Source organism: Rhinopithecus roxellana, chromosome 8 (genome assembly GCF_007565055.1).
Source record: "Rhinopithecus roxellana isolate Shanxi Qingling chromosome 8, ASM756505v1, whole genome shotgun sequence".
Classification (NCBI taxonomy): domain Eukaryota; kingdom Metazoa; phylum Chordata; class Mammalia; order Primates; family Cercopithecidae; genus Rhinopithecus; species Rhinopithecus roxellana.
Genome location: NC_044556.1, coordinates 97438466 through 97465127, shown reverse-complemented (window position 1 = coordinate 97465127; position 26662 = coordinate 97438466). Strand labels below are relative to the sequence as shown.

Below are 26662 nucleotides of genomic sequence, written 5' to 3'. Positions count from 1 at the left end.
TTCTATTTGTGTGTGTGTCTGTGGTACTTCCTGAGATCCGTCATGTAGAGCCCCAGTGAAGCTGATTGGAAACAATTTGTCTGCTAATCCTGGATAAGAGACCTGGAAGGAACAGGCTGTTTTGCCAGCTTGAACTTTTTCTCTTTTGTGAGTTGTTCTTGTGCAACCCAATGTAAAAACTACATAACTCTTTTTAACTCTAGGTCATTGTACGGTATAGTTTTTTTTTTTTTTTTTGTACTATAAATTGTTGAAGAATGTGATTCCAGAAGTGTAATGGAGTTGCCTTCCACCTTGCAGATTTAGGCTTTGAGGCTTGCTGTGGAGAGCATGAAGCCCACAGCAGAGATGGTTCATTTGCTGGTGGATGAAAGCCCACTGCAGCCTCCCAGTTACTGGCAGACGGAGAGGAGGGGGCAGGGAATGAGAGGGGCCTACTTGAGGGCCCTGGGCCTGAACCTGCTGTGCTGTCCTCAAGGTGGGAAGCAGAGAAGAGTCGTGGCTCTTGTTCCAGATCCGAGAGGTGGGGATGAAGCATTTCCCCACCCCTGAATGTGACCTAAGGAAGTTTGTGCTCTGACCACTTGGACCAGCTGCTCCTCCTCCCCAGAGAGAAAAGCACGGGTTCCCAGATGGGCAGGCATGCATTCCTCATTACCCCATCTCCTGCCATGAGGGGCAGGAGGCGGAAAGGACCTCCTCCCCTCAGCAGACTCAGAGGATGGGCAGGACACAGAAAACTAAGGCTCGAAAAGATGAAGCTAATAATTCAAGGTCATTCACTAGTGGTTGGTAGAGACTGAATGCAAATCCAGGTTGGTCTAACTTAAAACCTTAGCCCTTAATGGGAATAGACTTCAATCTTTATGGTACTTCCTTTGTTGTAAGCACTCAGAAGAAGGTAATAGATTCATAGTGGCTGGGGTTTGGGAGTCAGCTGTGTTTTATTTGCATGCATTGCCCAGGGATTTGTTTGTGGTTTAAAAATTAAAAAGAGAGAAGAAAGCCCAGAAACTAGCTTCAGTCACAGATGTGAACCCTAGCTTAAAAGGAGATAGACATATGGGATTTTTTCCAACTCTTCATCCTTCACCTTCCACCCTTACTACTCTAAGATGACTTGATGCTATGTGACAGCCCATTCATTGGTCTCAGTAAATTATGGATGAAGAAATCAATTGACTTGAAAAATTGGGATGCTGGCCTGTATTACTATATGTATATTATTATTTATGAACTGTGTAGAAGTAAAGCTAACAGTTGCTGCCTGGAAAAAAATGGTATGGTATATCATGTCAAGTATCATGAGTTCTTAATTAGCAGCTTTTGAATTAAAGGGGGAGGATATTAGTTATTATTACCTCTACTTAAAGAAAAATACTTTGATCGGTGGTTGTTCTAAGTGGTTTTTATATTTCTTTCAGATGTCGCCCATTTAATGTGGTTTGAACGACTCTATGTTTGGCTTCAGTGTTTTGAAAAATACATCTTGTACCCAGCGGTAATTTTGAATGCCCTCACTATTGATGCATTTTTAATAAGCAATCACCGGAGACTTGGTACCCAGTAAGTGGTTAATGGTTTATCCTCATAATGTTTTGGGTCACATTTTCAAAACTGAGTGAATTTTCTGTAGACAGTTTGCAGAAGAAGCCAACCTTTACCGACTGTTATTGGCCATGTAAAAATAAGCCATGGTGGTCTTTTACTCAAAACCCACTGGAGCTAGACAGTTATTGTAGAGTGACTGGGGTGCAAATGAAGTTAGATCTGCTTGAAATGATGTTGTGAATAAATGTCAGTAGATTTGAAAATCATCCTGCAGAAGCTTAGTCAGTGAGCCTTAATAAGAAGACAGAAGCACAGTGTGAGTCCAGGATTCCTGGAGTTCTTAACATCATGCTTAGAGCTTTATGAACTGCCTCGTGTCATTTCATTTAGCAAATACTCTATCATTTTGTGCTTGTGGGAGGGGGAAATTAATCACTGTCACTGCTGTCTCTGAATTTATCAAGAGAAGACTCGTAATTTAAAAACTGGCACAGAGACTTCATACTGTCAAGATGCCCGTGTCTTTCAAAGCATTAACAATGTACAGTCGAGTTACTGGTTTCATATATTAAAATTAATTCTTAATTTACAACATGGAAATCTCCTTGATAGTCTGTAGATTTGTCATTCTGATGAAAGGTGAAAGTTGCTGGTCAAAAAAGTTGTTAGAGTAGGAGGATATAAAAGAGATTCTTTCCCAGATTTGCTCATTAGTCACGTTGCTTAAACACTATGTATCCAAGTCAACCCTAATGCATAATCGCAAACATACTAATTCAAACCTGCTCTTCCTTTCAGGATGTCATGAGGACAAATTAATTAATATTCTCCAAAGATTGAGCAGGCTAAGATAAAAGGCATTTTAATACTCTGTTGGACTTTGAGTAGATTCATAGTCACACAAAGCAGACACTAAATGAAATGATCCTATAACCTGTCCTGATTGGACTCTGCCTTCCTTCTAGTCCAGACCTGTTTCTGTTAGATCAGGGCAAGAATTCTATGTCCTTTGATACTTAAAATTCTAGACTTCAAATCCAGGGATGAGAATTACTCTCACTGGATTTAAAAAAGCAGATGGCTGGACTTCAGACCCCTTATACAGTTCAGGTGGGACCTGATCTAGGAGATGGTCAGAATTAGAACATTGTGAGCTTCTCTAGGGCAGGAATTCCCAGTATGGTACAGTCCTAGTTGACCCTATGACTCCCCCCGAGAGCAAGGCGGAGCCTCAGTTTCTTGAATGGGGATACACATTCAAAGCCAGAGTAGCAAAGAAGGTACCAGTGCCACTCTGGGAAATCCAGCTAAAGGATTTCAAGTTTTCCCTATTCAACTTCAGGACAAGGACCTTGAGCTAAGCATGTGGGGTTGAGGCCAAGTTGTTAGAGAAGGCAGATGCAAGGGCTAAGACTCCAGCAGAGTCAAATAAACAGTTCAGGGAGGGTCCATTTGGAAGTAATACTATTCTCCATCCTCTGTAATTTTTTTCTAGACACTAAAGTCAGAAAGGTGCACCTTACCTATATAGTTCCGAATATCCTTAACGCCCAGATGATAACATCAGCAATTGTTTCACTTGGAACCCAGAACTGGAAATCCCTTTCTATTCCTGATGCATCTGTAGAATTAAACACAAAACATTTTTTGAGGTTTCAGGCACCCTACTAGACCAACTGTTCTCAAACAGGATAGCCGGAAACCCTGTATCAGTATCACCTTGAGACCTTTTCTAAACTAGAGAAGCCTAGCCCCTCCCTGTGATTTTTGAGAACCATTGTACTAAATAGTCACAGAGTAAACTTTTCAACAGCAGGCACTGTTTCTTATTCAACTATTCAATAGCAAAGCACTAGTAAGTGTTAGAAGGATGAATGCATGAACAACCAAGTAGGGGTTTGGTAAATTAATGAGTTGGTGAACTGGAGTATCTTGTTAGGTGTTTGTTAGGTGTTTCTGTTTCTTTGAGAATCTAAGAGGATTCTCTCCATCTCTTCCAGGGCATTGTTCACCAATTGTTGTTACCTCAGCCTTTATAAAACCTTCAGCTAAGTGCGGTATATCTTCGCGTAACATCCTGGATAAGTTCTTGAAAACTGTGACTTTAATCAAAGCCAATACAAAACCAAATAAAACAAATTTTACTATAGGCTAATTGATAGAAACAAGAGTTAAGTTCCATAGCATATTTCTGGTCACAAAAACATCACCAAACTTCTAAATAAAGACCAAAACACTTCTAATGTTAAACATTGAAATAAATGTGAATGATACATACATTTAGGAAAGATTAATACAAACAAGTAAGATAATTATTTATCCAAATATTCCAATTCAATGTATCCAGTGGCTGGAGCCTGTCCTGGCAGCTCAGGGTGCCCAGTGGGAACCCATGCTGGACAGGACGTCTCCTATTGCAGAACACACTCGCACCCACACTCACACTCACTCACACTGGACCATGTCAGCACATCAGAGCACCTACTGTTTACACCTTTGGGATGTGTGAGGAAACTGGAGAACTTGGAGAAAAACCCACACAGACATGAGGACAATGTACAAACTCCACACCGACCGTGGGGTCCTGGCCAGGAATCCATTTTTTTTTCCCATCAATGTTATACTGAAACAACATTGAAAGAAGCAACATTATTTGAGGACCTGCTGTATACAGTGATCTATGAGCCATTAATGGTAGCCGTTCCTATTGCGATGTTATAAAAGTCATGCATGTGAGTCCTTAAGATCTCCCTCAGCTTGAACCAGTCATCCCTACTAAACATCAAATGGATGCAGGTCATGGAACGTTGGTCACAGAAACAGAAAGTTAGATTTGCTTCTCATCTGGATTTTGCCTGAATAAGCCAGAAAATCAGCAGTCTCCCCTGAAAACCAAAATATCCCTAAGTCTTCAGATACATTATCATTGGGGTTTCTCCACAGGGCTTTGGCTATCCCACAGGGTTTTTGTACCTTGGGCTGTTGTCAAAGGCAAATGGACCTGAAGTCATTTTTTCCTATTGTATTTTCATCCTGGGCATTAGTTGCGCACTGGTAAAGGAAGGCCAGTTATGGAGCAGTGTTCAGCCTTGCTGCGGGAACACTGAGGGCTCTGGGTTGAGGCTAAAGACAAACTTCCCCATCTGAAGTATGCATTGGAAGCAATTGCTAGTTTTTCTCAGATGCCAAGTCCAAGCCTGCCGTACAAGGCCTTGGGCAAACCTCACCTCACACATGCTGTGGCAAGGTGGAAACAGCTACAGTCCTAGGTCTGAAGGCACAAAAAACAGCAGATTGAGGCATATGGAATTTCCAACATTTTTTTATGACAAAAATGACAATTTTGTACTTCTTAAATAACCTCATTCTGAGATAAGATATTCATAACACTGCTAAGGGTCCTGAGTCCAAGATCCTTCTATGTTTAGGGAAATGGAGGCATGGCCCCAGTTTTCTATACTGAGCCGGGTAAAGAAAGCCTCTCTCTTACAAGTGCAACCATCTTCTAGAAATGTTCCCACCTCTGTCTTGCAGTTGCCAAATATCCTAGCACATTAGAATTGGAGGGAATCTGGTGAAAATGTGCAGTGCCTTTCTTCAGAAAGCCAGGCCCTTCAAGAAGGCACTTGCCTGCTCTCTGGGGCTACATTGTGATGTGATCATTTGCCCTCCAATCTCAAGATGGATTGTTCATTGTTGACCTTACCATCTGGAGAATTGTACACATGACACATACTCCCTATGTGGGTAGATAATAACAATCTAACTCCTTAGGCAAGAGCACTCAGGACTTCAGTCCTCAAAGCAAAGTCCTAGGAGGCTATTTCTTCACCTAACTGTTTTGCTGAGCTCCTTAACTGAAAAGGCCCATTCTGTGGGGGAAGAAAACATTGATGATATAATTTTAAACAACAAAAAAGGGAGAGCAGAAACCTTATGTTCACTAGGATGACAAATATGCTGAGAAGCATTAAAAGTTAATATGTAGGCCGGGCGCGGTGGCTCAAGCCTGTAATCCCAGCACTTTGGGAGGCCGAGACGGGTGGATCACAAGGTCAGGAGATCGAGACCATCCTGGCTAACACGGTGAAACCCCGTCTCTGCTAAAAAAAAATACAAAAAACTAGCCGGGCATGGTGGTGGGCGCCTGTAGTCCCAGCTGCTCGGGAGGCTGAGGCAGGAGAATGGCGTAAACCCGGGAGGCGGAGCTTGCAGTGAGCCGAGATCCGGCCACTGCACTCCAGCCTGGGCGACAGAGCGAGACTCCATCTCAAAAAAAAAAAAAAAAAAAAAAAGTTAATATGTAGAAATAGAAAAGGCTTTATGAAGATACTGGATTATTTTCTCTATTTGGAATTTCCTATCTGTTGTTATGTCACTGTTCCAGTTGGATTCTTTTCTCATGAAGAGACATACACTGAGCTGACTCTAGCAGGGGCAGCATGTTGCCTGTTTTCTCATTTGGCATGAGGCTTTCTGGGAAATGTCCATCATCACTGCAGTAGTGAATTCAGACAAGCTCAGAAGGAGCTCTGTGCCCTTGCTGAAAAACATGAGGGACTTTGAAAAGCATGTGATGGAAAGAAAACGTCTGTTGTAATGGCAAAGACAATGTGCTTGAGAGTCACTCAGGACTGAATTTCTATTTATGTTCTGCCCCTTTGAGACCTTAGACAAGTTTCTCAAATTCCTTGATACTCAGTTTATACCCCTGTAAAATGCAGACAATAACGGAGCCCCCTAGATTGACTTTTTGTGCCTGTAAAGTGCGTAATGCACCATCAATTCTGGAGAAATGTGAGCGAATAAAACTCACCTAGCGGTGTGCATGCTGTCATTGATTGCATCTTTTCTTTTGTTTCCAACAGCTGGGACATTTTTCTGATGATCATTGCTGGCATGAAACTGTTGCGGACTTCATTTTGCAACCCAGTTTACCAGTTTATTAACTTGAGCTTCACTGTCATCTTTTTCCACTTTGACTACAAAGATATTTCAGAGAGCTTCTTACTGGATTTCTTCATGGTGTCCATTTTATTTAGCAAGGCAAGTGAATTAGCTATTTTCTTCATTTTAACATTTTAAAGGGAGCTGTTCTCATCAAATGATTTAAGAGTTTATAACTTATTCTTTATTAAAAAGTTATGGGAAGATATGAAATTGAATTATACATGTATGTTAAACTCTGGCTGCCGTTTGGGGAAAATTGCCCATGGAATGTAAGTATGCCATGTTATTTGCTAAAAATCACTAATTAAAATGAATTAGCCATTAGTGTGACTTGAAATTTTATTACCTTCTTCTCTGTTAACAATCTCGTTATAAAACTTCCCTAGATCTTAAAATGCTATGAATTAAAGATTAGCAACCAAGTTCTCTGGTCTCTCCCTCCCTCCCTCCCTTCCTTTCTCCCTCCTTTCCTTCCTTCCTTCCTTCCTGCCTGCCTGCCTGCCTTCCCACCTTCCTGCCTTCCTGCTTTCCTTCCTTTTTTCTTCTCTTTTCTTTTTGCCTCCTGAAGTAAATGTAAAGAACTGGTATGCAAGAGCAGGGTCTCTTGGAGTATTTCCAACATGCTTAGCTTGTCTGAAGTCAAGATTTCATCTGTTGAGCAAATTTATACATGGGCAATGAGAAATCCTACTTATAATTCAGGCAAATATATGGGGCTCGTATCTAATGTTTAGTTAATGGGAGAGAAATAAAATCCTCTGGATACTTGGGAGTTCTCCATGACCATATCTAGCCTGATCACTGTAATGAAACCTAGGTTTGTAAGCAGAAACAGAAACAAATTTGGAACAACTCTTGGTAAATAAACTCAGTGATGATGCAGCCTCTTTCGCGTGGTGTTCACACTCACAACCCCAGCCATGGGGTTTCTTGTGGAGAGTGACTTCAGCAACACCTTTCCCCTTTTAGTTAATAATCTTTTTAATTATAAGGTTTTCTAAATTTTAAATTTTTAAAATTTTTTCGCCTCGTAATCAGTTCTGTTCATCTTTATTTTATTTCTATTACCTACCTTTTCCTTCTACTGCCTTTCTCTTGGATTCTCTTAGGTAACAAACATCAAAAACTCTTGTACCATACTAAAGATGCCTCATAAGTAATTGCCACCACCCCATCATTGCATGTGAATTTCTTCGTTTTTTATTTTAGAGAAAGAGTCTCACTCCTTCACAAACACAGTGCCACTCACAGGCTGGAGTGCAGTGGCACAATTATTGCTCACTGCAGCCTCCAACTTCTGGGCTCAAGTGATCCTCCTGCCCCATCCTCCTGAGTAATTAGGACCACAGGCATGCACCACCACCCCTGGCTAATTGTTTTAAAGACTTTTTGTAAAGATAGGGTCTTGCTATGTTGCCTAAGCTTGTCTCCAACCCCTGGCCTCAAGTGATTCTCCTACCTTGGCCTCCCAAAGTGTTGGGATTACAAGCATGAGCCACTGCACCTGGCCCCCAATTTCCTCTTGTAACTCCAATTGGGCACTAATTTTCAGTCACCTACATCCCTCTTGTGTCATCTTCCATTGGTTTCTCACTATTACTTCTGCAGCCTGCCCCAATTTCTGTATTTTATTGTAGGCCCTGGCCTTGGTCAAACATTTGTTTCCTGTTTGCTGAGTACTGTTTTGTTCTGATTAACTTATCATATTTTTCTTACTGTTCAAATCACCGACTTCCATAAGTGATTTTCCTTCCTTACGTATCAAATTGTGTTATCTCACATAATAAATGTAGCATTATATCCTATAATCTTTTTTTTTTTTTTTTTTTTGAGATGGAGTCTTGCTCTATTGCCCACGCTGGAGTGCAGTGGCCGAATCTCAGCTCACTGCAAGCTCCGCCTCCCGGGTTTACGCCATTCTCCTGCCTCAGCCTCCCGAGTAGCTGGGACTACAGGCGCCCGCCACCTCGCCCGGCTAGTTTTTTGTATTTTTTAGTAGAGACGGGGTTTCACGGTGTTAGCCAGGATGGTCTCGATCTCCTGACCTCGTGATCCACCCGTCTCGGCCTCCCAAAGTGCTGGGATTACAGGCTTGAGCCACCGCGCCCGGCCTATATCCTATAATCTTTAAACTATTTGTGAAGTTACTATAAATTATTTCACTGCTTGCAGGAGTAAGAGTTTATCATCAGATGTAAAATGTGGCTTGGCACATGGCTCACGTCTGTAATTCCAGCACTTTGGGAGGCTGAGATGGGCAGATTGCTTGAGCTCAGGAGTTCGAGAGCAGCCTGGGCAACATGGCGAAACCCAGTCTCTACCAAAAGTACAAAAATTAGCCAAGAGTGGTGGCATGTGCCTGTTGTCTCAGCTACTCAGGAGGCTGAGGCAGGGGAATTGCTTGAACCCGGGAGGTGGAGGTTGCAATGAGCCAAGATCACACCACTGCACTCCAGCCTGGGTGACAGGAATGAAACCCTGTCTCAAAAAAAAAAAAAAGATGTAAAATGTGCCAGAAGGAGTTCAATCCTGACTCAGGCATTATTTACATTTTGACACAATGATGTTTATATTCCTTTCTGAGCCTCAGTTTCCTGTAAAATGGAAAATAATGCCTTTTTAAAATATATATATTAAAATGAACAGAATGAAAAGGAGCTATTTATCAATATAAATAGGAGGATTTATCAATATAACTGGAAAAAGTTAAGTAGAACATACTCTCCAATAGAAGGTTGTGTTTTTAAAGCTGTATGTAAGTAGAAAAAGAGAAGTGACACACTGTGTTTGTGAAGGAATGTGGCCACTTTTCCACACTAAACTGTCAGTTTCATATCATCTTGTATTCGTGAGTGGCTCCAGGTGAACAGAAGAGGAGTGAGGTTTCTTTCTGTAAGAGTCCTAGAGCCTGGCTTCTAAATAATTCCATATCTGTAGTAAGAAGAGTGGCTTTCCTTTATGGGAGCACAGGCCATCTTTCCCCATCCTGACAGCATTCTGCACTGACAGCAGTCCACTGACAAAAATATGTGGCTTGAAGTGGGTATCTCACCCAAAGCGGCTTTCAAGGGACAAAGAAAGGGAGTAAGCATGGCTGTCAGTCATCCTTCTGGTTGGTGCAGACACTTAGTGACATCCTGTGCAGAATGGGGAGGGTGGAACCTGACAAGGGCATGATCTAGGCCAGGCATGGTGGCTCATGCCTGTAATCCCAGTACTTTGGGAGGCCCAGGAGGGTGGATTACCTGAGGTCTGGAGTTCGAGACCAGCCTGACCAACATGGTGAAGCCTCATCTCTACTAAAAATAGAAAAAAAAGTTAGCTGGATGTGGTAGTGGGTGCCTGTAATCCCAGCTACTCGGGAGGCTGAGGTGTTGCAGTGAGCTGAGATCCCACCACTGCACTCCAGCCTGGGCAACAGAGTGAGACTCTGTCTCAAAACAAACAAACAAACAAACAAACAAAAAACATGATCTAAAGTGAAATGCACAAAAACTTAGTTGTGCAGGCATTTGACTCACTTTGCCATAATCTTTTTGAAGCACCAGTTAGCATATGAATACTTTCAGATAGAACCAGAGTTGCAGCTTTCTTATTTTCTCTAATTGAGGGAGCATTAGCACATAGTATTTGAATAGTCCACTCTTAGACTGGGATAATGGCTAAGTGTCAAAGAAAGAAAAGAAAAATTAGTGAGACAAAAGCTAGGAAAGTAGGTGGCAAGTCAGAAAGTTGGGGATTCTGAGTCCTGGCCAATCTCACCTCCTGCTAATGCCTGATCAGTCTTCATCTTCAGAGAGCTGGTGGCAATGAGTTTTCTGGAATGAGAAGCAAGATCTTATTCTCTGATGAAAAAGAATATAGTGAAAGAAAGAGACTGTGATTTTCCTGGGAAAAAAACAGTGGATATTAGTGACAGAAGATGATTATATCAAGGAGAAGTTCACAGTTAAGGTCCCCTATAAAGATTCTGCCTGAAGGTCCTAATTGATAGCTCCTTTTCATTCTGCTCATTTTAATATATTTTTTTCAACAACAAAAAAAGTCTCTTTGAATGTATTTCCTAGGGGCTTTCTAGAAGCCTCCACTGTTGTCCTTACAGGCAATACTGTTCTCTGGGACGATTACTTGCAAAATGTGAAATGTTACTTGTCCACTAGACTCACGGAAGTCCTGCTTATGACGGGTCCTGTCATCTGACCACTGCAGATGTCCCCCAGCCCTCCCTCACTCACCCTTGCTCCTGCTTCACTAAATAGAGAATTATTTTTAGCCTGGCAGCCCCCCTCACAGAAGGGCTGTGAGGTTCTTGTAGACACATTTGGATGGGCACTCAGTTTCCTCAGAAGAAAGGAGCTGCCCAAATATAGGAGACTATTATTTTGAGTCGGTTGCCTCTAATCCTTCGGGCTTTATGGGTAGAAAGGGAGGAGAGAAGTAATTAGTGAGAGGGTGAGATCAAAGCGCCAGGAGGCCAAGGAAGGAAACAGATGGCTTCCAAAGGGCCCAGGCCCTGCCCGCACGATATTCTCTACCTCCCTAAGCCCCCAAATCCCCCAATCCCCCTGAGGTCTGGAGAATGACTATTGCCTAGTCTCTTTAAGTCTGCCAGACCTGGTAAAAAAAAAAAAAAAAAGAAAAATGGGCGGGGGTCCCGGGCGCAGTGGCTCCCTCCTGTAATCCCAGCACTTTGGGAGGCCAAGGTGGACAGATCACGATATCGGGAGATCGAGACGATCCTGGCTAACACGGTGAAATCCTGTCTCTACTAAAAATACAAAAAATTAGCCAAGCATGGTGGCAGGTGCCTGTAGTCCCAGCTACTCGGGAGGCTGAGGCAGGAGAATGGCAGGAACCTGGAAGGCGGCGCTTGCAGTGAGCCGAGATCGCGCCACTGCACTCCAGCCTGGGCAACAAGGCAAGACTCCATCTTACAAAAAAAAAAAAGTGTGGGGGTGGAAATATTGAGTTCCAAGGCCGGAACCCACCAGACAAATTAAGTGCAGTCTGTGTATTGAGTTGGTGGGTGGGACACTTCCTACTGAATGGCGCCCTGGGCTTCCATGTGTGTGGATATGTGGGTGTGTGTGTGTTGGGGGCAGGGGGCGGTTGGGGAGGGTAGGAGGGCGGTGAGAAAGAAGGGTCCCTGCATGTCCCTTCCTGAGATGTGTGACCCTCCAACCACACATCCTTCTTCCTCGCTCCTTCATTTCCTCGATCCGGTCCCTCTCTTTATCTTGCTTCTTCAGTCATTCCTTTCTTTTAAGAACTTTTGTTATTCATTGGTGACATTTCTGGTTGTCTTGGTCTTTAGGGTACAGTAAAAAGTGCAGATGAGGATATTTGGTTGCAAGGAATATTGATTGTTACAGAAGCAAAGATGACAAATAATCTTTCATGACCTCCCACTGGCCCTGAAAATGTTCTTAAAAACCATTGTTGGCTGGGCACAGTGGCCCATGCCTGTAATCCCAGCACTTTGGGAGGCCGAGGTGGGTGGATTACCTGAGGTCAGGAGTTTGAGACCAGCCTGGTCAACATGGTGAAACCCTGTCTCTACTGAAAATACAAAAATTAGTTGGGCCTGGTGCCGCAAGCCTGTAATCCCAGCTACTTGGGAGGCTAAGGCAGGAGAATCATTTGCACCCCAGAGGAAGAGGTTGCAATGAGCCGAGATAGTCCCATTGCACTCCAGCCTGAGCGACAGAGCACAACTCCATCTCAAACACAAACAAACAAACAAAAACATTGTTTTTAAAATCATGGTAACTTTGGGTTATTACAGGATGTAGAAGCAGAACTTGAGAAAATCCTGCCATAGGATCATTCTGCCAGCATTTCCAGAATACATTAAACTTAAAATTCTACAGGATTTTAAAATTTTAAAATTCTACAGCTCAACGTGGGACATAACACTTTTGCCACTTAGGAGATCAAAATTAATGCATGAGGTTGTATTTATGATAAAGCTGTATGAATGATCACACCAGAACCGTGATGTGTGGCTTTCTCGTGGACAGCCACACTGAGGGTTCAAGTTATTTGAAATTGAAGTTTCTAAATGGCATTTTCCTTATTTTGTGAGTACAGGTAGAAAGTCTTGGATTAAAATTGAGCCACTTTTAAAAAAAGTACATACTTACACAGAAGTACTTGTTCAAAATACTTAGTTCAAAAAAGCAATTGTTCATTCATTGAGCACTTACTGTGTGCCTGTCAGGCACTGCACTAGGTATTATACAAAGATTATTAGTAATACAAATGATGCCAAATCTTTGTTTGCTATTTTCTGTGGGCCAGGAACTGTTCTGACACTTTGTGCATAATAACGTACGTAATCTTCACAACAACTTTGTGGGTGGATACACCTCATTTGACAGGTGAGAAAACTGAGGCACAGAAATTAAGTGAATTGCCAGAAAGTCTCCTAGCTATACAATGGTAGGGCAGGATTCAAAGCCAGGCAGTCTGGCTGTGAGTCTGTATTTTGTGATACTGCCTTCCCTGCCTGGAGAGTTTGGAAAAAGAGGCAGACAAGTAAAGAGATAATTACAAGAAAGGATAATAAGGGAGGTGATAGCAGTAGAGTTTCATGAGCACTAGTGCCCACTCCAACCTAAGAGAACCAAAAACAATGCTCACCTTAAGCTTTGAGGAAGAATGAGTAAGTCAGGCAAAGAAGGCAGGGAGGAGTGAGTTACGCAGAGGAAGTTGCATGTGTAAAGGCACAGAAGCAAGAGAGGAGTTGGCACATTCCAGAAACCGCGAGATATTTGGGAAGTGTGAAAACCTGGAAAGGGGAGTGGATGGTTGGGAAAGTAAGAGATGAACCCGGAGGTGTCTGTGAGATGGATCTCGAAGGACCCAGCATGCCATGCTACAGAGTGTGGACTTCATTCCTGCTTCGGCTGATGGCTGTTAAGCAGAGGAAAAACAGATCAGAATTGCATTTTAGAAATATCTCTTTGTGGAAGTGAATAAATGATGAGAAGGCATGGAGTCTTGGAACTGAGTAGGAAATTATTGCAGTCATCCAAGCAACTCATGAGGACTTGAACCGAGGTGGCAGAAGTGAGGGGAAGAAGGGAACAAATTCAGGAGGCATTTGAGAGAGAGCTGATTACATTTAGTGACCAGATAGATACGGGGGAGAGTGCACTGTGGGAGAAAGTCACTTCTGGGAGAGCTCTCAGCATACTTCAGTGACTAGATGAAAGGGGGTGTCATTAACTAGACTAGGGAATAATAAAAAAGAGAAAGACGTTTTTGGGAAAAGGATGTTAGCTTTGATGTATTAGATTGTAGAATGAGAGCAATAAAGCTCAAAAATAACCTGGAAAAAAAGGATTTTTCTCATTTTATAACAATTTTTAAAATTTACTTAAGTAATACCTAAATATATTCTTATCATGATAAAATTAGAAAAGCAATGGAAAATACAAAGAAAGTCTGTTTTTATGCATCTCTCTCTCTCCTTAACCCTAACCTATTCCTATGGATAACTATTGTAAGTATTTTGGAATAAATCCTCCCAGTCCTCCGGTATATTTACACACACACACACACACACACACACACAAATTTAAAATATCAGTAGGTTCATTCTGTACCTGCCTTTTACCTTCATTTTTTGCTTAAAATATGTGTTAGAAGACTTCTCCTTGCCAGTACATATCATGTTGCCTCTTCCTTCTGACCCCTGCATAGAATGCAGCATGTACCATAATTTGATGAGTTATTTCACTATTAACAGACGCTAAGTTTGTTTCCAAGCTTTTCTGTGGTAGTTGGGACTTCTTGGGTCACAAACCACGGAAACCCAAATGAAACTGGCCTAATGACAAAAGAGAATTTTTTTTTTTTAGACGGAGTCTTGCTCTGTCACCCAGGCTGGAGTGCAGTGGCATGATCTCAGCTCACTGCAACCTCTGCCTTCCAACTTCCAGCGATCCTCCTGTCTCAGCCTCCTGGGTAGCTGGGATTACAGGCACCTGCCATCACACCTGGCTAATTTTTGTATTTTTAGTAGAGATGGGGTTTCACCGTGTTGGCCAGGCTGGTCTTGAACTCCTGACCTCAGGTGATCTGCCTGTCTCAGCCTCCCAAAGTGCTAGGATTGCAGGCATGAGCCACCGTGCCCAGCCGACAAAAGAGAATATAACAGTTTACACAACTTATTGAATGACCCAAAGGCATTAATGATGGCATTGAAGTTCTGTTTTTATTTCTCCTTCTCTCCCATCTGTTGACTTTATAGTTAGACTTGCTGTCTCTGCATGGTGGTAATTATGGTCACTAGCAGTTCTACATTTATAGCATTCTTATGACTAATAGTCCTCCCCCAAAAGAAAGAGTATCTTTCTTGATAGTTTCAGCCAAAGTCTTGGAGTGGGGGAGAAGTCTCATTGACGTTTTGTGTCACATGTTCATTCTTGAACTAGGTACAATGGCAGGAGGGATATGGGTTCCCTAGCTGATGAGTCCTGGACTGCCTGCCCACCCCTGGAATTTCAACCAAACCACAGGGACTGGAAGTCAAGGGAAGCAGATGGAAGTGGCAGGTGGCCAGTGCATTGGACTACACAGAAGGTCATGTTTAACATACTGGTGCCTGTGAGTGTTTTAGAAGCATAGACCGCTGGGACTGGACTTGCCAGGTCAAGAGGACGAGCTTGAAAGGATCTCAGTAGAGAATCTTTCCAAAACACATATTGCTACCAACAGGGATGACCAGCATTTAAGAAACAGGTAGAGAAAAAAGGATGTAACAAAAGATTGGGAAATGACCCATGAAACAAAATTAAGTACAATATAATAGAAAGTGAGAAAGAAAACAGTTTTAAGAAAGAAGGAATAGTTCAGCAATGCCAGAGCCTTCAGAGATCAAAGCTCGACACTGAAATGCCACTACTAGATTTAGCAACAGAGAAGCCACTGGTAAGGTTGACAGCACAGTGGTCCTGACACCGTTAGAGTGAGTTCTTCAAGGTCAGGTACTCCGTTCTTCCTTCTTTGTATCCTCTGTGCTTTCTTTAGTGCCCTTAGTAGGGTGAGGTCTCAATACCTATTTGTAAATGACCAAGTATATTCATTGGTCACAGGTCAGTGTATTTAAATGTGGGTGTTTGGGAACTTTGTTATGTGCTGTTCAGTGAGGCTGTCTTTCATGGAAAACTCGACAGTCACAACCACTTTAGGGCTGTTGATTCTTTATTGGTCCAGAGGAGGTGAATGGTGTTAAACATGATGTTTTTGTTACCTGTGAAGGATTTAGTCCATTGCCCTTGCAAGAATAAGCATGCTAAATACGTATGATGCAAAGACTAGTCTGCAATGTGCACTTAATGACCTAATGACGCCATCTCTACATTTAAAATGCAAGCATTGACACTTTTAGTACAAGAACTGAGTCCGTAAGCATTCCCAACCAGGAAAACCATGAATAACAAATGTTATTTCCTCTGGTGCCATTAATCTTAGCGTGTTTCCCTCTGCTTCCTCCAAGTTTCTGGATGATAACATCTGCACCCATCTCCTTCACAGGGTCAGTATGTGGACTAATTCTCATTATCCTGAAATAAGATGGTGGTCATAGCATCCCTACATTATGTTTTTGGTGAGATAGTTTTGATTCATGCTCCATTTTCAGTTTATTTTTAGCTTGCTTTCCCTCACTGTGCTGAAGAATGGACTTGTCAGATTTATTGATCTTTTTCATAATTCTGGAATTTTCAGTAAGGTCATTTCACAGTTTTTTCTCCATTGGATAAGACTAACCCTCATAATAACATCAATCCATAAGGCCTAGTGTTCTTCACATCCTACGGCATCCTATCCTTAAGAAAGTACATTTGCTCTGATAAAACTTAAATTGTCTACAGCTTTCTATGGAAAATTTGTCTGGATTACATACCAGCCGCTTGGTTGTCATTTGAAAGTATAGATAACAAAGAAATAATGAGAGAGAAAACGAGAATGAGAATGAGGAGAAGAAGGACCAGTACAGTAGAAACTTTATATTCAACTAAACCTGGAAGGTGGTTGGTTGGTTAATTGAAAAAAATTAAGTAAGAAATAATAAATGATACCTCTATACTTGTCTTTATTATAATACCTTAAAAACTGACACATTAACTTCCATTACCAGTATTCTGATGGAGGGCAAGGACTTCCCTTTGAGTGGGAATCTACAGAATGACTATATGGTCTTTTTCAGTGAACTATGCCCATGATACATTTTCTAGGGTGTTCAATTTCCATTTCTGTTTTTTATTCTACTTGAATTGAGATGTTAAAATTTTGTGTGAAACAGTCTGAAAGTAGTCCACATTTTCCTTCTTCCCAGTTCTCTTCTCATTCTTATCTAGGTCCACAGCAATGTCTTTAGAGACTTGCCTTCAGCAAGTCATTAAGCATTCCACTTAGGTGTGATAGACACAACTGTCTTTCATTTGCATTCATATTACAAGAAGTTTTCTTTTTTTTTTTTTTTTTGAGACAGAGTCTTGCTCGTGTCACCCAGGCTGGAGTGCAATGGCATAATCTCGGCTCACTGCAACCTCTGCCTCCTGGGTTCAAGTGATTCTTCTGCCTCAGCCTCCCAAGTAGTTGGGATTACAGGCACCCACCACCACGCCCAGCTAATTTTTGTATTTTTTTAGTAGAGATGGGGGTTTCACCATGGTGGCCAGGCTGGTCTTGAACTCCTGACCTCGTGGTCCGCCCACCTCGGCCTCCAAAAATGTTGGGATTACAGACGTGAGCCACCGTGCCCGGTCAGATTTTTTTTTTTTTAAATATATTTTGGCCCCTCTTTTCCTTTCTCTGCCATCGTGGTGTGTTCTTGCCTCCGCTTCTCGCCATGTCTTCTCACAAGACTTTCAAGATTAAGCAATTCCTGGCCAAGAAACAAAAGCAAAATCGTCCCATTCCCCAGCGGATTCGGATGAAAACTGGAGATAAAATCAGGTACAACTCCAAAAGGAGACATTGGAGAAGAACCAAGCTGGGTCTATAAGGAATTGCACATGAGATGGCACACGTATTTGTGCTGTCTGAAGGTCACGATCACATTACCATATCAAACTGAAAATGTCAGCTATCTGGAGAGTTTGACATGTTTTCCTCTCTGAATCTATTATGAATGTGTTGGTTGGCTGGGTTCAGTAATAAATATGTGAGGCCTTTCATTAAAAAAATATATATATATGTGTATATATATGTATTTTGGAATAATTCTAGATTTACAGAAAAGACATGGAGATAGTATGGAGAGTTCCCATATACCCCACACCCTGTTTCCCTGTTACTAATATCTTACATTTGTATGGTACATTTGTCATAATTAATGAGCCCAAATAGTGTGTTACTATTAAAGTTCATACTTTATTCAGACATCCTGAGTTTTGTCTAATGTCCTTTCCATGTTGGAGGGTCCCATTCAGAATACATTGAGTTATCCTGCTTCCTTAGGCTCCTCTTGGCTGTGATAGTTTCTCATGTTTTCCATGCTTGTGATGACTTGACAGTTTTGAGGAGTACTGATCAGGTATTTTATAGACTATCCCTTGACTGGGATTTGTCTGATCCTTTCCTCGTATTTATATTAGGGCTATGTGTTTTGGGGAGGAAGACCACGTAGGTCAAGTATCATTCTCATCACATTATATCAAAGATTTATGGCCAGGCACAGTAGTGCATGCCTGTAATCCCAGCACTTTGGGAGGCTGAGGTGGGTGGATCACCTGAGGTCAGGAGTTCGAGACCGATCTGACCAACATGGTGAAACCCGTCTCTACTAAATACAAAAAATTAGCCAGGCATGGTGGCGGCCTCCTGTAATCCCAGCTACTTGGGAAGCGGAGGCAGGAGAATCACCTGAACCCAGGAGGCAGAGGTTGCAGTGAGCCAAGATTGTGCCATTGTACTCCAGCCTGGGCAACAAAAGCGAAACTACGTCTCAAAACAAAACAAAAAAAGATTTATAATATTAACATGAATCATCATATTACCATTAATGTTAAGCATGATTAACTGCCTTAACTATTGTTCAAAAAGTTTTTCCACTGCAATTTACCCTTTTGTTCTCTTTTCCATCCTATATTCTTTGGAAGAAGGCCACTATGCACAGCCCACATTGAAGGAATGGGAAGTTATATTTCACCTCCTTTGGGGGAAAGTACCTACATTATTTGAATTCTTCTGCACGGGTGATTTGTCTAAAGAGACAAATTCATTCATTCATATTAATATGGGCTCAGATATTTATTTTATACTTGGGTTATAATTTAATATTACCTTGTCTCCCAAATTTTTTTTTTTTTTTTCTTTGAGACAGAGTCTGGCTCTGTCGCCCAGGCTGGAGTGCGGTGGCTGGATCTCAGCTCACTGCAAGCTCCGCCTCCCAGGTTCACGCCATTCTCCTGCCTCCGCCTCCCAAGTAGCTGGGACTACAGGCGCCCGCCACCTCGCCCGGCTAGTTTTTTGTATTCTTTAGTAGAGACGGGGTTTCACCGTATTAGCCAGGATGGTCTCGATCTCCTGACCTTGTGATCCGCCCGTCTCGGCTTCCCAAAGTGCTGGGATTACAGGCTTGAGCCACCGCGCCTGGCAGTCTCCCAAATTTTTTAAACTTTGGCTACTTGAAGCTCTTCAGTTGGCAGCTTTTGTGATATAATCCCACTTCTCTCTCTCTTTCTCTCTCTCTCTCCCCGCCCCCCGCCGGGTGTGTGTACTTTTGTGTACTTTCTTTCTGTCACTACAGGATGATCTAGGTTCATCCTCACATACTTCCCGTCCCAGTCCTAGAATAAGCCATTTCTCCAGGAAGCCGTGTTCTATTTTATTGGAGAACATTATTGATCTGGGTACTAGATGTACTTATTGATACTGGGGTGTCATTGCATCTAGGCATTCTCAGCTGAAAGAGCAAGGAAATATATGTGTGTATATCATCCGCATATACACATATCTAGAAATATGTCTGTATGTCTGTAACCACCTGTATCGGCATTAGACTAAACATGAGTTCAAATTGATGTTTTCAAATCGAATCCATTACTACATGGATCATTCTAGCCTTTTCCCCTTGTGTACTGTAACTTTCCATTCCAATAGTGAGAAACTTAGCTTCTACCATTTGTCATTTATTTTGTTTACTGTTCAATTCCAATACGCATGTACAGTCACCCGTTGGTATCTGTGGGGGATTGGTTCTAGAACCTTCTGCTCCATAGAATTGCCTTTCTTTTATGCCTTTAACAGCAATTACTTGACCATATTTGAATGGGTCCATTTCTTGAGTTGTTTTGTTCAATTAATGTATGTTTCTATTTTGCTAATACCATGTTGTCTTGACAACTATCATTTTATAGTGAGCTTTGAAAGAGTGTGATTTTTTCAACTTTGTTTTTCTTCTTCAATATTGTGTTGGCTATTCTATTTTTGTTTATTGCTGTTTTGCCTTTCATACAAATTTTAGAATCAGTTCTCTAGATCTGCAAAATATTTTGTTAGGATTTTGAATGGGTTTATGCTGGATCTGTAGATCAAGTTGTAAAGAATCAACGTTTTACCACTATTCAATCTTCCAGTCTGTGAACATGAAATGTTATTCCATTTATTTAGATAGTCTTTGGTTTCTTTCTTCAGATTTCTATAGGTTTTTGCATATAGATACTGTACATATTTTATTATATTTACACACACATTTTGTCTTATTTGGTGCTATTGTGGAGGGTGTATTTTTTTTTTAATTTTAAACTCCAGTTGTTCCTTGTTAGCATATGAGAAAGCAGTTGACTTTTGTTTATTGACTTCATATAGGGCAGCCTTGCTATGCTGACTTATTAGTTCCCGGACAGTTTGTTCTGAATCTTTTTGTTTAGTTTCTTTGTACCAAACTTATAGTTGGTAGTTGGCTCTTTTTTAAAAAAAATTTTGTTGTTGTTGTTGTTGTTGTTTTTAAATCTACTCTAACACTTTGTTTCTTAATTTGTGTATTTAGACCATTCACATTTAAATTGGTTGTTGATATAGTTAAATTAATATCTGTCATGTTTGTAACTATAATTTTGATGTTTCAAGAATGTTACATAAGTGGAATCATACAATATATAACTTTTGGGGATTGTCTTTTTCACTCATTTTTCTAAGATTTTTTCACACAGTATTATTCATCCAGGTTGTTGTGGAAATCAGTAATTCATTACTTTTCATTGTGGTAGGTAGTTCCATGCTAAATTTTTAAGGAAAATGCCAGAGTGGCTATGCCATTTTATATTTCCGCCAGGAATGCATGAGTGATTCATTTTCTCTGCATCCTTGTCAGCATTTTATATTTCCACTATTGTTTTATTTTAACCACTCTGATGGATGTGTAATTATGTCTCATTGTGGTTTTAATTTACATTTTCATAAAGGTTAGTGATGTGGAATATTGTTTAGGTGCTTATTCTCCATTTGTATATATTCTTCTGTAAAGTGGCTTCATATAGTTTTTGTACGATCTAGATTGGATTGTTTGGGTTTTTACTGTTTAATCTTGAGAATTCTTTATATACTCTTCTTTTTTCTTTTTTCTTTTTTCTTTTCCTTTCTTTCTTTCTTTTCTTTCTTTTTTTTTTTTTTTTTTTTTTTTTTTTTTGAAATGGAGTCTCACTCTATCTCCCAGGCTGGAGTGCAGTGGCGTGATCTCGGCTCACTGCAACCTCTGCCTCCTGGGTTCAAGAGATTCTCCTGCCTCAGCCTCCTGAGTAGCTGGGACTACAGGCGCATGCCACCATGCCTGGCTAATTTTTGTAGTTTTAGTAGAGACAGGGTTTTACCATGTTGGCCAGGCTGGTCTCAAACTCCTGACCTCAGGTGATCTGCCTGCCTCAGACTCCCAAAGTGCTGGGATTACAGGCATGAGCCACTGTGCCCAGCCCTATATACTCTAGATTTGATTCCCTTGTTGGATATGTCATCTGCAAATATTTTCTCCCACTCTGTAGCTTGTCTTTTCCTTCTCTTAATAAGGTCTTTCACAGCACAAAAAGTTTTAATTTCAGTGAAGTCTAATTTATCAGTAATTTCTTTTATTCATCATAATTTTGTGTGAAGTACAACAATCTCTTTGCCTGGTTCTAGACCCCAAGATTTTCTCCTGTTTTTATTTTTATTTTTTTTCCTAAACCATTGCTTTTGTTTTTTGTTTTTTGAGACAGAGTTTCACTCTGTCACCCAGGCTGGAGTGCAGTGGCAGGATCTCTGCTCACTGCAAGCTCCGCCTCCTGGGTTTACGCCATTCTCCTGCCTCAGCCTCCCAAGTAGCTGGGACTACAGGTGCCCGCCACCAGGCCCTGCTAATTTTTTTTTTTTTTAATTTTTAGTAGAGATGGGATTTCACCATGTTAGCCAGGATAGTCCTGATCTCCTGACTTTGTGATCCACCTGCCTTGCCCTCCCAAAGTGTTGAGATTACAGGCATGAGCCACCGCGCCCGGCCTTTTTTTCCTAAAAGTTTTATGCTTTTCATTTTATACTTAAGTCTGTGATCTTTATTGAGCTAATATGAGTTACGATACTTAGGTAAAGGGTTGTTTGCTTTTAACTTTTTTGCCTATTTATATCTAATTATTCCAGCACCATTTGTTGAAATGACTGTCTTTCCTTCCTCTAATTGCTTTTGCACCTTGGTCAAAATCAGTTGCTCATGTTTGTGTATGTTTCTGAGTGCTATATTTTATTCTGTTGACCCATCCATTTATTCCTCCACCAATACCAAGAAGTCTTGATTACTTTAGTTGTATTGAAATAGTTGAAATTCGGTAGATGGATTCTCCCACTTTATTTTTTCCCAACATTGTTTTTGCTGTTCTAGTTACCTTTACCTTTCCTATACATTTTAGGTTAATTTTTACTGTATCTATAAAAAAACATACTTGCTGAGATTTCAATAGGAATTGCTTTAAACTTCTATATCAGTTTAGAGAGAATTGACATCTTTTCTATGTTGAGTCTTCCAATCTGTAACTACAGTAGCCATTTATTTATCTTTTGATTTCTTTCATTAGAGTTTTTTAACTTTTAGCTTATAAATTCTGCACAAGTTTTGTTAGATTTACAACTTATATAATCCTTTTTTTGAGTGGCTATGAATTGAATTGTATGTTCAATTTCAGAATGTATGGTTTCATTACTAGCATATAGAGATACAATAGATTTTTGTAAGCCTGAATTTACTTACTAGTTTTGGGAGGGTTTTTTTTGTGTGTTTTTTTTGTTGTTGTTGTTTGTTTGTTTGTTTGTTTTTTGTTTTTGTACGTGCCTTGGGATTTTCTCTGTAGGTAACCATGCCATCTGTAGGTAAGGATCATTTTATTTCTTCCTTTCTGATCTGTTTACATTTTACTTCCTTTTCCAGTCTTATTGCACTAGCTAACACCTCCAGCACTATGTCAAATAAGAGTGGTGAGAGTAGATCCCTACCTTCTTCCGGACATTAGAAAGAAGGCATACAACTTTCACTGTTAAGTATGAGTAAGTTGTAGTTTTTTGTAGGTCTTTATCCAGTTGAGAAAGTTCCCCTTCTATTCCTATTTTTCTAAGCAATTTTACATAAATGAAAGTTCCATTTTGTCAAATGCTTTTCCTATATTGGATGATGTAATTCTGTGATTTTTATTCTTTAGCCTGTTAATAGAGTGGATTACATTGATTGATTTTTGAAAATTAAACCAATCTTGCATCCCTGAAACAAAACCCATTTGGTTATGGTCCATAATTCTTCTTAAATGTTTATGAATGGTATTTGTTAATATCTTGTTAAAAATTTTGGTCTATATCAGGAGAGACATTGACCTATATTTTTGTGTATGGGGTTGTGGTCTTTTTTTTTTTTTTTTGGACGGAGTCTCCCATTGTCGCCCAGGCTGGAGTCCAGTGGCGCCATCTTGGCTCACTGCAAGCTCTGCCTCCCAGGTTCATGCCATTCTCCTGCCTCAGTCTCCCGAGTACGGCTAATTTTTTGTATTTTTAGTACAGACGGGGTTTCAACATGTTAGCCAGGATGGTCTGGATCTCCTGACCTCGTGATCTGCCCGCCTCGGCCTCCCAAAGTGCTGGGATTACAGGCGTGAGCCACCGCTCCCGACCAGGGGTTGTGGTCTTTTGTGTGTATTGTCTTTGTCTGGTTTTGGTATCAGGGTAATACTGACTTCATAAAATGAATTGTAGTATCCCTTCCTCTCCTATTTTCTGGAGAGATTTTGTGGAATTAGCATTAATTCTTTAAACATTTGTTAGAATTATCCAATTAAGCCAACTGATCTGGAGAATATTTTGAGGGAGTTTTAAATTTATAAGTTAAATTTCCATAATAGTTGTAGGGATATTCAAATTACCTATTCCATATTGGGTTTTCTGATAGCCGTGTTTCTGAAATGATCTGTTTCTTCTAAATTGACAAATTTACTATTGTTCTGTTGTACTATGTGTTGTTGTTCATAATATCCCCTTATTGCCCTTTCTACATCTGCATATTCCTTAGTGATACCTCCTGTTTCACTCCTGATATTATTAATTTGTGTTTTTCTTTGTCAGTCTTTCTAGGGATTTCTTAATTTTATTGATCTTTTCAAAGAGCTAACTCTTTGTTTCATTGATTTTATTTTTGTCTTATTTGTAATTTCATAGATTTCTGCTTTTATCTTTATTGTTTTCTTCTCTTGCTTGGGATTTATTTTGCTCTTCTTTTTTGGGGAGGCTCTTGAGGTGGGATATTGTTATCAATTTGAGATTTTTCTTCTTTTCTAATGTATGCATTTAGTGCTATAAATTTCCTTCTGTGCACTGCTTTAGCTGTGCTCCACAAATTTTGAAGTGTTATACATTCATTTTCATTCAATTCAATGTATTTTTCTTGTTTCCCTTAAGACTTCTTCTTTGATCCATGAATTATTTAGAAGTGTGTCATTTTCCAAAGGTTTGGATATGTGTTATCTTTATATTATTCATTTCTAGGTTGATTTCTTTATGGTCTGAGTACACTGTATGATTTCATTTCTTTTCATTTTGTTGAGTTTTTTTGTTTGTTTTGGTGTCTATGTGTTTGTGTGTGTGTAGCCTAGTATATGGTCTATCTTTGTATCTGTCCATGAACACTTAAAAAGACTGTGCGTTCTCCTGTTCTTGGGTGGAGTATTCAATAAAAGTTGATCATATCCTGTTGCATTATAATGTTGTTGAGTTCTGCTGTATTGTTATTTTTTTTCTGTCTAATTATCCTATCAGTTGTTGAGAGTGATGTGTTAAAGTTTCCAATCATAATTGTGATTTTTCTGTTTTTTCTTTCAGTTCTATCAGTTTCTGCTTCACATATTTTGCATATCTGTTGTTTGCTATATACACATTTAGGATTGGTAGGTCTTGGGGGATTGATCCTTTTATCATTACATAATGTCTTTTCTGGTCATTTCTTTGCTTTCTCGGAGGTTTATTTGCTAATGATGTCACTGCTCCTGTTTTTGGTTGATATTTACATAATACCTATTTTCTCATCCTTTTACTTTCAAACTGTTCATATCATTACATAGGCAGCATACAATTGAGTTATGGTTGTTATTCCATTCTGCCAGTATTTGTCTTTAGTATATTTAGACCATTTCATTTAATGTAATTATTGATGTGGTAGTGTTTATGTTTGCCTTTTGTGTTGTTGCTGTTTTCACTTTGTTTTTTCTTTATCTTCTTTCTTGTCTCCATGGATTATCTGAACTACATTTTCCGCAAGAACTCTCAAGATACTAATCATAGTTATATCTCCTGTATGATAATTCCAGCATCTATATTATATTTGACTCTGGTTCTGAGGCTTGCTGGCTCTTTAATTCTTTAAACTATGTTTTTTCTTGCCTTTTCCTATGCCCTTAATCTTTTGTTGAAAGTTGAACCTGTTGTATCAGGTAACAGAAACTGAGGTAAGAAAGCATTTGGTGTGAGAATTTATGTTACTCTAAGAGTTAGGCCATGTTTAATGTTGCTTTAGCTGTGAGTCTCAGAGGCTTCCGATTTTTCTAGTGTCCTTGTTTTTGTCTCATCTTGACTTTTGGTTTCCCTTAAAGCTTCTCCTCAGCAACAGTTTATGTCTTGTAGCTCTGTTATCTGTGATCTAGTGTTATTATATTGAGTTCCTGTTGGTGTGCTGGTAAGGTGTGGGGTAGGGGGTGCATTCTGTTATCTTCCAATTAAATCTATTTTTAATTGGGTCTGTGTCTCCAGGCCGTGACCTTCACAAATGTTTCCAAAGTGGTAAATTTTTTTTTTTTAAATACCCTCTACTTCCTTCCCTGGTTGTAGTAGTCTCAATGTATTTCCTTGAAGCCCTGACCCCCAATGACTATGTTTCTTCCTCCCTTCCTCTTTCCAGTGAGATAAACTGGAGTAAACTGGTGTGGAAGGAAGTTCTTTCTCCCATGTGGGATCGGCTCCTGCACAGTGCTGTGCTTTGGAGGATGAGCCTGTGTGTTTTGCGTTGTTTAATCTTTCCCACCTCCTACTAGAGCTGTGAGGGGATGTTTCTTGATCTTCACCATGAGAACCTAGTGGGGTTTCTGGAAGTAAAACCCCTGAAAGTATAGGCCCTTCCCTAAGGCCATGGTGCCCGTGAGTTTCTTAATCTCATGCTAGGCCACCCTCAGCCTGTAGCACTTCATGAAAATTATCATTTAAATGTTCCTAGGAGTTTATGGCCACAGCAGCTTTTACCCCACAGAAGCTAATCTCCGTTGTGAGTTTCTGGATGCGCCTGTCACTCCATAGTCCAGAGTGGCAGTGACTGCTGCAATATCAGTGATCTGATGGGTCAAGACGCACAATCAGTTTTCTGTTTATCCAGTTTCTTCTTCTTGTAAAAATAACTTCCAAGCTCTTTACATGCCACAGCAGAAACCAAACGTCTCTCAAGTCTTTCTTTCAAATCACAAGCCAGATTTTGTACCTTCTCTGTCCAAAACCCTGTAATGACTCATGACTTCATACAGAGTAAAAGTCTAACCCCTGACGCTGGCCCAGCACCAACTGGTCTCTGTTCCTACTCTGACCTCCTCTTCTGTTCTTCCTCATGCCCAACCCAGGTAGACCGGCAGTTCCTCCACTATGCCAGATGTGCTGTCCCTGGAGA

The 26662-nt window shown here is 40.5% G+C and overlaps 1 protein-coding gene across 1 annotated transcript in view; it reads left to right on the top strand.

The window, feature by feature from the left end:
- Nucleotides 1–26662, top strand: part of PCNX2 (pecanex 2) — a 318318-nt gene that overhangs the window by 159666 nt on the left and 131990 nt on the right. The window contains 2 exon segments of the mRNA XM_030935586.1: nucleotides 1425–1566; nucleotides 6420–6597. Coding sequence (XP_030791446.1) covers nucleotides 1425–1566; nucleotides 6420–6597 — 320 coding nt within the window.